We start from the raw sequence: 12,540 nt of genomic DNA, 5'->3' as shown, positions 1-12,540 counted from the left end.
GTGGGAGAGAGGAGTTTCTGCTACTGTGAACTTTGACCTTTTTAACCTTCAAGACAACTTTCAAGACCTTTTACATGCACAAAAAGATATAAATCACTGAAGGAAAGATAAAAAGATGAAAATGCATAACAGGACTAATTTCAATGAACTAATAAAATCATTCAAAAGTGATAATAATCAGAACATTTCTCTTTGTTTTAAATCTTAGGTAGTTTGTAATCTGGTTTCATGACCTCACTATTGTGAAAATCCAGACTGCTGCCATAGCTTGTCATCATTTTTTTTTTTTTTTTTACAATAATACTTACTGAAGATTACTTAAATTCACTGCTCCACTGCTGGTCAACCAAAATAATAAGGTGGAGCAGTAGTGATGCAAATGACCACCCCTGTGTAGTCATATGATCTTTGACTTTTCTGTTCTGTTGCATTAGTTCTCCTGCAGAAATCCAGACTAATGAAATCCTTTTTAAAAATGACTTCATGTTAGAGTGAATCAGTGACTAACTAGTGACAGTCTGATCTGATGCAAGAAGTATCCGCCTGATCTTTATTCAAGGGAGTAAACAAACACAACTAGGCTCACTACAGGCAGTCCTTTAACAGTCACAACTGCTAAAATCTATAAATGAATGAAGTAATGGTTTAAAATGGTATGTACCTGTCAATGTGGTCCGGCCGCTCCAGGAACCTCAAGTTCCTAAACTTTTTATCAACTTTGCAGCAGTTCAGTCATTATTAATGACTGGAGGAGACAATTTGATTTTTTTTTTTTTTTTTTTTGATAATTTTGGAGATTTACTGATGATGTGGAAGAACCTTTTGTGTTGATTCCAAGAAATAATCAATCAGCTCTTTTGTTTTGGTGTGTGCACCCTCTCTCTTCTTTGTGATTGGCCCCTCTCCCTCTCTTTCTCTCTCTCTCCCTCCCTTTCTCTCTCTCTCTCTCTCTCTCTCTCCCTCACTCGCTCTCTCTCCTTTATCTTTATCTGCTGACTCCCCCCTCCTCCTCCTCCTCCTCCTCCTCCCCCATCCTCCCCTCCTCCTCTCCTCTGCCTCAAAAAGCGCGATCCACGGTGTGAAAGCCTCCTTTTCTCCGTTTTCCTCCAGGATGGCATTCTTCAAATATCTCCGCTCTGTTAAGAATGAGCTTATCCTCTTCTCAGCTCCGCTTCTTCTTCTTCCACTGCCTCTGGTGATCGGGACCTCGGTATGTAACTGATGTGGATGAGACAATAGATTAAAATTTTACTTTGTCACAGTGTTGGAAGTGGGGGGGAAAAAAACGATATTTCTTGGCGATTTAGGCGTAAAAATAATAGAAATGTTGCATCTCTGGTTGTTTTGTTTGTTTGTTTGTTGGCAACATGCGCACTCAGAATGTCTTTAATTTACTTAAAGTTTAATAAGAGAAACGTCTCATTTGGCGTTCATGCAATTTTAACACATGAATGAATGTGGGCGCGCATTCATTCAGCGCGCCATTGACATTTTTTTTTTTTTTCATTTTCCACGAGCTTCTTTTAAATGAATGAGTGTGATCTGTGCTCTCCTGCACCTGTTGATGCGGCCCACAAGTGCGCAGCGCACTCTGGAGCAAATCGCATGCGATCTGTGCAGTGTTGCCTGAAGCTGAGGCTCTCTGAGGTCCTGTTGTTTTAGCTCCTTGTTGTTAACGTGAAGGGTCACGTCCAGCGTGGGAACACACATGTGACACAGAGAGATGCACACAGGCATGTACGCATGTTATGACAGACGGCAGACTGCAGCCATGAACAAAGGCTGACAGAAAGAGAGGTCTCAAACTTTTATTGTTTGCCTGCAAAAACCGACGACAAGGGATTTAAAATGCACTCTTTGGGCTGAAACAATGCTTCAAACGTCTTAATAACACAGGCTGCAGAGCAATAAAAGTGACAAAGGAACATGTCATGTAATAATAATAATACTTCAAGGGGGTGTTTGTAGAGCTCAGAGCTGTGATCTTCTTGGCAAATGATCAGGCAGGTGACCAAAAAACAATAGAACAACAAGCGCACTTATCTTTACCCTTTGAACCATAATAACATCCCATTAAAGATTATGTAACACCGCTCCCTGAAGCTGTTTTTACACCTTGCATGGCTCCAAACCCTTTTTACGCAGGAGGCAGAATGCGCCTATGTGATCATCCTGATGGCGGTTTACTGGTGCACAGAGGTCCTACCGCTGGCCGTGACGGCTCTCCTCCCGGCCCTCCTTTTCCCCTTGTTTGGCATCATGCAATCCAAAGACGTAAGTAGAAAACCTGCAGGAGTTTTGCTCAGTCGGGAGGAATTTCTGCTGACACACGTCTGACTCTGTGTGCTGTCTCAGGTGTGCATGCAGTACCTGAAGGACACCAACCTGTTGTTTGTGGGGGGACTGATGGTGGCAGTCGCCGTGGAGCACTGGAACCTGCACAAGCGCATCGCCTTGAGGGTGCTGCTCTTAGTCGGCGTGCGTCCAGCTCTGTGAGTGGCTCAAACACCACCACAATAGACTCTCTCTTTTATGATTTACATTACTAAAGCATATCTTATCAACTACGACTTCAGAAACAGCTGATATAGATAACAGAGAACATAAAGGGGCCACCTCTTCCAAGCCAAGGCCACTAACAGTGTTTTTTTCATTATCTTCCTTGCAGTTTGATGTTGGGTTTCATGGGTGTGACAGCCTTCCTGTCCATGTGGATCAGTAACACGGCAACCACGGCCATGATGGTGCCTATTGTCCAAGCAGTGCTGGAGCAGCTCAACAACACCGAGGGGGATATACCGCAGATCCTCAGCTCGGACGAGGAGGTCCAGACGTCAGACGCTGACAGCAAACAGCCTCCACAGACAGAGAAACAGAGTGACGGACAAGGTGAGACACGGTCACCTTCATGCGGAGTCTGTTTGGCGAAGAAAACACACAGCTCTTTTCACCCCATGCTCTTTGTTTGAAGGCTCGACGGTGGTGACTTTCCTAGATGCCACAGTGGAGGCTACAAGGCTTAATGAGGCAGCAGAAAGGCGGAAAATGTGTAAAGGAATGACCCTGTGTGTTTGTTACGCTGCCAGCATTGGAGGGACCGCCACACTGACAGGAACCGGCCCAAATCTGGTGCTCATGGGCCAGATGAACCAGTGAGTGTTTTCTCAAGGCATTATTTAGTCACGTTACAGCCCTCAGTCTTGTTCCAAAAATATCTTCCTTTTTTTTAAAATCCCTTTTGTTGTTTTCCTTAGGCTCTTCCCTCAAAACGGAGATGTGATTAACTTTGCCTCCTGGTTCGGCTTTGCCTTCCCCAACATGATCCTCATGCTCACGCTGGCCTGGCTTTGGCTGCAGTTTGTCTTCATGGGATTCAAGTGAGTTTGGTGATGGTTAAAGCCTAATTATACTGACAGAGGCTTGACTCAACATCAAGAAACTTTTTACCGCGTCAGGAGTGTTATTGAGTGCCGAGGTGACACAAAGATTTTTCCCATGCAATCCCTCCAGCTTCAAGAAGACCTGGGGCTGTGGGGCCGTGAAGACAGAGAAGGACATCGCTGCCTATAATGTGATCCGTGAGCAGCATCGTTTGCTGGGGCCCATGTCGTTTGGAGAGATAAATGTCCTGGCTCTCTTCATTCTGCTGGTGGTCTTGTGGTTCTCAAGGGACCCCGGGTTCGTCCACGGCTGGGCCACAGAGATCTTCAACTCCCAAGCAGAGTGTGTAGACAAAAGTGTTGTTCTTCTAATTCTTCACCAAATTTCTGTGAATGATCCACTCTGAGAACACTTTCATATCTTAACCACATTTGTTCACTCCTCAGGTATGTCACAGACGCCACAGTGGCAATCTTCATTGCCATCCTTCTCTTTGTTCTGCCCTCTCAACCCCCACGTTTCTGTCTGAGGAGGACACAAAGTTTTGACACAGGTGAGCCATCAATCTGGCAGAATACAGATCACATGTCATAAAGTCATGATACTGACATTGAATTTAATGGATTTGTAGCGCCCCATCAAGCTGCTGGCACAACGCCTCCTCTGCTCACCTGGAAAGTTGCCCAAAAGAAGTTACCTTGGGGCATTGTGCTTCTTCTTGGAGGAGGTTTTGCTTTGGCCAAGGGCAGTGAGGTAAGTGACAGTGAGACTAATACCGTTAACGTGAAACTGGGCTGGGAGCTTACACCAATATGGTGTGATTAATAATGTCTCCCAATCAGGGAAGTGTGGTGCTGGCTTCATGGCTAGCTGTGCAAAAATATTTTCATGACATCAAACCTTCTTCTTCTATACTATTTATAGCTGATATTTTTCAGAAGAAGCTATTCAATGTATTTACATTGTTCGAGAAGCTTCCTATACAGTGGTTTTTATTGTTAGTGGTGGAGTCTTTTCAGGAACTCCTGCACTGGATTCAAAATGCTCATACACAAGGGAAATCCAGTTTGATCAGAATCAGACTCACTAATTACCATTTGCTTTGCTGTACACTATAAATTGTAAAAAGTTGATTTTATTTTTAAACTGTCTCAAAATCACAGAGTAAATCAGTCGAAGTAAGGTAATAAGTTTACTTTTTAAAGTAAGATCACCAGTGCCAAACTGTAACATCTCCTACTCCTTAAAGTTTAATGCTCCCTCAAAGGTGCGCGGTGACGTTTAGAAAAAGATTTGCACTGACTGATTTATTTTATGCATAAACTAAATAAACAAACTGTTTTCATGACTAAATAAACAGAATAAACAAACTGACCTTAAAGGACAACACAACTTCATACTGTTTTACTGTGTTTATATTTGGCGGACCCTGCCACCTTTCTTGCTTCAAACAGTGTTCTGGGGACCTTATTTTCGTCTGAGAACAGCTTGTTTATTCAGTAGCTCAATTTGAATTTGGAGTTTGAATTTCTTCTCCAAAACTACAAAGCGCCTCTTGAATATTTTGCTTTTGTTTTATTTATCTTGCTTTTTTTATGCTGCAGCTGGCACGTGAGTAACATTTTAAAGGCTACTGCTTATGACACACAAACCTTAATTACAGTACACTCACAGTAAATGAGCAAATGTCAACTCAGCTGTTTAGATGAATACTGTGTACACTTCCAGAAGAGACTCACCCTGTCTATGTATATTATGTACATCTCCGTAGGTATCAGGACTCTCAAAGTGGATGGGAGATCAAATGACTCCACTGCAAAACATCCCTCCCTGGGCAATTGCTATCATCTTATGCCTGCTGATTGCTACCTTCACCGAGTGCACCAGTAATGTGGCCACTGCGACGCTCTTCCTACCTGTCTTAGCCTCAATGGTAAGTTGTGAGAGAAAGAGAGAGTAAAATGTGTCTGATGAAAAAAAAAAAAAAAAACAGAGTCTCAGACTACAGGAGACAGACAATTATGTTTGGGTAGCAGTGGTTCAGTGAGGTGAAGTGCTCCGCAGTGTAAGTTCTTTTGAACTCATTTCCCCAATTGGAGTCCAGCATTGAAACTACTTCCAGTGGGAGCCGGCCTATTTTCCCTTGTTTGGTTACCCATCTAGTTGGTCATTCAGGCTGAATATGTTTGGTCCCCTTCCCCGGGCCCCTCCTCCCATTAATAAGCTGCCAAACACACCAATTCAGTCCAGTGCCTTGTAATGCTGCCCACCCCGCTGCCGCTGAAGAATGGCATTGCTGTGCCCGCTGGTCGAGCACTCGAGAGAACGCCAAAGCTGGGTTGTGAAAGACAGTGCCAAGCAGGGGTATTCAGCTAGACATTTATGGAGAACGAATCCAAGTGGGTTTCGCAAGGATGTCCAACCCCCGTGTGAAAATAGAGATAGAAAGAGAGAGGAAAAAAAAGAGCATCTGATCAGTTACATGCAGCTGAAAGTGGGGTGATGACACTTTGTGGTAGTCATGGCTTGTGGTATGTCACCATATGTGTCATCCTGTCAAGTGAGTCTTTCTCACTTGATTTAAACAAAAGACATCAGACAAGACAAAACACTGTCATTGCAGTGACCTGATTTATGGCTCACAGTTTAAAGAAGACTAACTATAAAGTTTGTCTTTTCACCCCTTTGTTTATTTTGAGAAACAGAAATTACTGTGCACTTGTAAGCTTGCTGCGCTGCGGGATATGTAATTCAGCAGCAAATTCCAGAGTAATGTTTTCTGCAACTTAGAAGTCTGCCATTATCGCTACATATGTAGTGCTTTTCTATTTTAGATATCATGACTCAGCCCCAAGCTTGCAGGAATTACATCTTAATTACACCCACCTAATGAGAGTTTTCTCTCCACACAGAACTGCACACATTTCACTCTGAGTTATGAGTCAGTGATTACAGCGGCAGAAAAATAGCCAAATGGAGGAGGTGGAGCATTTTGTTATCAAGGCTATGTTCATCCATGTCTCAGACTGTTGATGCTTTCCGTGTCATTTTTGCAGTCTCAGTCCATTGGGATCAATCCACTGTACGTCATGGTGCCTTGTACCCTGAGTGCCTCTTTCGCCTTCATGCTGCCTGTTGCTACGCCTCCAAACGCTATAGTCTTCTCTTACGGGTACCTCAAAGTTGCTGACATGGTGAGTATGGCAGTGGTTTGTTGGGTCTATTCTGAAAATTAGATGTTGAACAGGCAAAGTTGTCACTTTGGGGCAACCCTTACACTGTGAGTGTAACATGTGGGCTCAGAGTCACTCGCAGTTGTAAAATAACACACGAAAAAACAAAGGTTATTCGCTTTCTTGAATGGGATAAAATGATTGATTTATGAAGCTACCACCACCAGACAGTTCACTTTACATATAAACAAGGAAATAGCTGGCCTGATGAAAAATAACAAGTCCTGCCTATTAGCATCTGTAAACCTTAAAATTCAACATGCACTCTAGTTTGCATAATTCATACAAAACCAGAGGGGTAAAAGCAAAAGGTTGTGGATGTTGTTAAATAGGGTTTTAGTATGGGAAAATGAGAAATATTCTGGCACATAATGCAACCTGCCATTTTAACTTTTAGCAATTAAAGATGTAATATGTTACATTTCTGCATTAAAATGTGTAAAAATGCAATTTATCCCAAATGGTTACAACAATGTTGAAACCCAAAAACCTGTAATTTTACTCGCCTAGCTATAACTTCCAGGAGAGAGGAAAGTCATCAAACCTGACTAACAAATAATATGAATAAAACTGGAAAAACTGGCATTATCTTGTTCATGAACATTTGTCCCTGACTCACGTAGATAGATTTTCATCTGCAATGGTGGTTGTCTAACAATGACAACTACAGCTCCCATGATCCCACGCTACTGTTGCTTTGTTTTGATTAAGAGACCACAGAAACTACATACCGTGTGTTAAGTTGTGAGGTTTAGAGGTACTGGTTGGCTGATTCTTTGGACATACCAAGGCTAGCTGGTTGCTTCTTTTCAATTCTTTATGCTAAGCTAAGTGAACTAGATTCATATCAGTGTTTGTTAAGAAAGCAATTATTTCCCAATCCAACTGTTGCTTTAACATCACAAATCGCTTTTCCTTTCCCTCAGGCCAGGACAGGAATAGTCATGAACATCATTGGCATCCTTTGTATTACACTGGCCATCAACAGCTGGGGCAAGGCCATGTTTGACCTGGACACCTTCCCAAGCTGGGCTAACGTCACCGGGGTGTGAGCATGGTTCTGCCACAGAAGATGATCCATGCACACCCTGCCCTCCTTATCCACAGGTGCCAGACAAAGACCTCTGGTCAGAGCATAAGCACAGGACCAAACGCTGGACCGCATGCGTCCGACTGCTGCTGAGAACACAAGCCCCTCAAGGCTTGTTTTCATTGACACCTGAGTCTTGCTTGGAAAAGAAAGTGGTGATCAACATAATTGGGAGAGGAGAAGTTGAAAAATGAAATCAAAATCTTTCTGTTTTATTAGCATTGTTTAATAATGAAGTAACACTTCAATTTATTTATATCTCCAAATAGAGAGACTTTATAATACTCCCAAGCAGCCAATTCTAGAAACACCATTCAAGTCCACTCAAGTCCAACTTTTGAACAAAGTAAATCACAGGAAGGGCTATTCAAGAGTGCTGAGTTATTAGAAATCTTTTATGTAGTTAGATGTAGCCATATCTTATTAGCAATGAGATGTAAGGTATAACAAACATAATGTGATGCACTTCAGTACATTTTTAAGGTACTTTACTTTAGGATTTACATTTAATGCCACCTCTGCTTTTAATTCACTACATTTCAGGAGGGAAATATTGTCCTTTTTGCTCGTTTACATTTATTTAATAGCTGTAGTTTCTAGTTGCTTTTCATATAAAGATAATAAGTATGTATGGTTATAGATTAAACGATCTAACCGCATACAAATTGTCCCCATCTCAACCAGATACTTAATTTCACTTCTGTAAAATAGTAATCCAATAACATTACCCGTAACACTGACAAAAGCAACTCAGCTTCCTGAAAAGTACCTTCAACTATTTATACATTCTTGTGTCAAAATCTGTACTGTGTGTGTAATGTGTTACTTAACAAAGCCATTTGTAGGATATGGCCAGAAGTTTGGTTTTAAAACAATTAAAAAAAGAACTAATATTATCCCCTTATGTCAAAGACTTAAAAGTTAGCATTCTAACCAGCTTGCCCCAGCTCTGTCCTATCTCATAATGTCACTTTGCACCAGCAAGATGCTGTAGTTTGATAACCCCAAAACTATAGGAACAAACTGAACCTTCAAATGCCAAGAAATGAAATATTCCGTTACTTACTTAACTGTAAAAAAACACAACCATTCACCTTCTGAATTCAAGTTTTTCTCATTAATGGAAATAAGATGAACTTAATTGCCTTATTAACTCACTGTTAAACACACATCATTCAAACTTGACATGAGCGAAAATAAAACTCACTGACAGTCTTGGTTTGTCTTTCCACAATCAAAGAGCTGATGTAAATCGCCTCTGTACTGTAGCTCCTGTCTTCAAGCTGACCTCTTGATGGTCTTGAAAGGCTGTGTTCAGTCCCAGTTCATTGTCCAGCACTGTTCAATCTCAGGCTGCTTAACCTTGTTGAGCTGAGCCCCGTCGCCAGTTAGGACTTCCCCTGACATCTGAGATCCTGGTCTAGGCAAACTCTAGGACAACTGGCTCCACAGCTACCTGAGCCATGAGCTAATTAGTTAACGGTAGTAAGCCAACTGCAAAGATAGCTAGCAAAGAGCAGCAGTTGTTGTTGGTTACACCACATTTTTGGAGCCACCTCCAGATTCTTGCCATATTTTACAAATAACACCTTTAAGCAAATTTAATGCAAACCTTGTGATCAACTGTTTTTTTACATTGTGTTGTTGCTATTTCTATAAAAAAAAAAAATCTAAATTCTTCTTCCGTCACTGCTATCCAGGGTTGGATTTTTTTTTTGCAAGCACGTGACAAAGGCAGTTTTGCAGGTTTGCCATTTTGATATTAATAGATAAAGGGCTCACATTTGCAGTACAGCTGACACTTGACTACAAGTAAACAAGTACTTCCACTCCCTTGAATCCAAACATGACCCCTGTATTGACATATATATGGATGTATCAGGAGTGGTCTGTTAGTTCCAGTACCAGTTGACCTTTGAAATGTATTGTCACTTCAAAACAACAAACCTATGTGCCTTGACTTATTGTACTGTAAACACATTTTGATCAATACATTTTATGCTGACTTTATGAAATGTCTCACTCCAATAATGAATTCTGTCTGAATTGTAATAAAGTGATATTTAAGAACTGATCTGTATTTTTTTGTTTTCAATTGCAAGACTTTTGTACTAGGAAAATGGTGAATAAAGTATCTTTTCTGCTGTCATAAACACTATTTCATTGGCCTGTAACTATAACAATAAAAAAAGACATGAGTTTTAATATATTGAGTTTAATGCTTCTCTCTTGTCTCATTGCCTCTACATACTCTGGTTTAATAGAGCAAAAGACCGACTGACTAATTTATCCATTTTTTAGTTAGTCATTAAGTCATGCAGACAAAACTGGGTCAAAATGTAAGCTTTTGGTTTATAGCAGGATTATTTATAGTCTGGTAAAGACTTTTAAACAAATACGAGGCTTTAACAAAGTACGTCAAAAGACAACTCAGTCTAAGCAGTTAAAAACAGCATTGTCATCCCATAGTGTCATCCACAACAAAATGATCCCACTTTCATCAGGAGTCGGCTCTTTCTCAACTTCACATGACAATTACCTGTGTTTCAAAGTGCACACGTGTTTCTTGGCTTCTTGCTCAGTGACTTCTTGTCTCGTGCCCAAAGCCAGTATAATCCAGTAAACACAGTGTGGAAAGCCACAGTAATCCTGGACTGAAAGGACACACCTTATGTATGTAGCCATGAGCTCTCTGTCATTGTCCTTTTGCCAAAACTGCGTGAGCCAACGGTCAAGGCAGTTATTGTCCACCGTTGTCGTGCGTCATGAACATTATGAGCTCAGAGAAGACATTTCTCATGTCTGCATTTAAAGACCTCGCGCCTCCTTATTACAACACTGTGAGTATATGCGATGATCACGAAAATTATGCGTTAAAGCGCGATAGAAGAGAATCATCTTTAAATACTGTAAATCAGAAGTGTACACATATGTGGGATTTTAAGTTGTTTTCTAAAGCAAGCAGCTTAAAACCAACAAAAAAAGATACGTGTGAAAATAAAGATAGAAGGCCTTCTACTACGCATACAAGTGCATTTTTTTGTACATTTGACCGAATACAATTCCCTTTTTTTGCATCCTGATTACATTATCCTGTTACATGCATTCCATTGCTCCCCATGTCTGTTAGCTAGTTAGTTACCTAATTGACACAAACAGATAAAACATTTGGGTCCAAAAACTGTTCAAAAATCATAGTAACAATAAACCCATCAGTTAAAATATTAAAGGTAACAAATGCAATTAACAAATCCCATCATAGTCTATAGAAACTTGTGCTCCAATAGCGCAAAAATAACAAAAATTCTTTTTTCAGTGTCCACAAAGAGTGACCTTAGTTCACTGGAGTCGTGTGCATATTTGTGCCTGATGTCGTGTGTGAGACGGCACACTATATTTTCTTCGTGTTGTGTGCCAGTCACGTTCAGATGTTGTGAGACTCCACCTTCCAATTTGCACTTGCGGTCAACCAGAACCGTGTAAAAGCCATGAGCAGTAGGCTATATGCATTTGTACATTTCTATGCACAATGTCTGCAGCGTACTTATATTATATTACATTATATTTGACAAAGATGGATAATAAATATGTGTTAAAGCAAAGTGTGTACTTTAGTTGCAGGGTTATTGACACTGTATGACTGATTGAAAGGGTAAGTTCACCCCCAAAAACATTCAAGTTCAGTCATTGCTAATGGAAAGTTCACAAAACCTTTTTTCTAGCTTCACAGCAAAACAGCGTTGTAGCATTCTCCTAAACAACTGATAAAAATATGATGTATTTCCGTATCAATTTGGGACCTTAAGGTTTCCGGACACTTGGATTATGCCAGACAAACTGTATGGAGCCATACTGGGTCTTTTCTTCTGTTGTTTTTTATGTTATAAAACAAGTCCCCATACTCTCCAACCTTCAGCTGATCAGGAGAAATGCTGCAAAACTGTTTGGCTGTAAAGCCCCAAAAACGATTTGCAGCTTACAAAACTTCACCCAACTTTCTATCAGCATGGGGACGTTTGTGTCTCCTGACTCTGCAAATGTATAAGTCCTGAATCTGCGGTCTGGACTGTCCATTGGAATCTGTTCCTGTTCTGATTGGGGTCCGATCCAAACAAGACAGTGATGAATGTGCAGAGAGCAGCAGTTCCTCAGGCAGGCTGATCATCCTGAGCTGGCGTAGGAGCACTGCCGGGCTTTTTTGATGATGGAGACAATGTTGGATGTCTTCTTTAGGCCTCGGGAGATCATGGATCCCACAAAACAGAAGGTTTCCTCAGCAGACGCAGCACCAAAAAACAGCACGAAACAGTGTTGGTGGCATCGTGTGACAGACAGACTTGTTACATTGCAGCAAAGGTAGCGGGGAGAAAGAAATGAAAGGATCATGCGAAAGTTTTGACCTCACTTCTGTTGGACAATTAAAACGTTTTATGGTTTAAAAGTGGTTAACAAGCAGTTTGGTTCATAGGGCAGTTCAGATCACTATGATCTTGGGTCCTACTGTGGAAAAAAGCTTATGTAATTACAGTGCCTTTCTCTCCCTTTGCTGCATCTCAGCCACCCACTCATTATCCAATTGAAACACATCCTCGTGTATCATAGCCTCCATTATTGGCTGTATAATGTAAGGCTTTAGATGGAAATTGAACCTGCAAGTCGTTCTCTTTGCTGGTGTTTCATGCAGCTCACTGCACACACAAGGCCTCTGGTGAACCCAAAAACACAGTTCTATTAAACCATTAGAAAACTTGGCCTTCTTGCTGTTGAGTAAGCAGATAGAGGGTTTAATAAATGACTACCTGACATGTGGGAGTCAAGAGCATTTTCAAGGTACTC

At 41.1% G+C, this 12,540-nt stretch overlaps 1 protein-coding gene across 1 annotated transcript; it reads left to right on the top strand.

Moving 5' to 3' along the window:
- The first annotated feature begins 1,039 nt into the window (after positions 1-1,039).
- On the top strand, positions 1,040-7,666 carry slc13a5b (solute carrier family 13 member 5b). The gene is made up of 12 exons (XM_030408146.1): positions 1,040-1,210; positions 2,146-2,274; positions 2,356-2,492; positions 2,669-2,889; positions 2,972-3,152; positions 3,255-3,377; positions 3,511-3,723; positions 3,828-3,934; positions 4,013-4,134; positions 5,153-5,314; positions 6,438-6,575; positions 7,541-7,666. Exons 1-12 carry the CDS (start codon positions 1,112-1,114, stop codon positions 7,664-7,666), a joined length of 1,758 nt encoding a protein of 585 aa, XP_030264006.1. The 5' UTR covers positions 1,040-1,111.
- The last annotated feature ends 4,874 nt before the right edge of the window (positions 7,667-12,540 follow it).

This window comes from Sparus aurata, chromosome 2 (assembly GCF_900880675.1).
Source record: "Sparus aurata chromosome 2, fSpaAur1.1, whole genome shotgun sequence".
NCBI lineage: Eukaryota > Metazoa > Chordata > Actinopteri > Spariformes > Sparidae > Sparus > Sparus aurata.
Note: the sequence above shows the minus strand (reverse complement) of the source record. Positions and strands in the feature narration are given on the sequence as shown.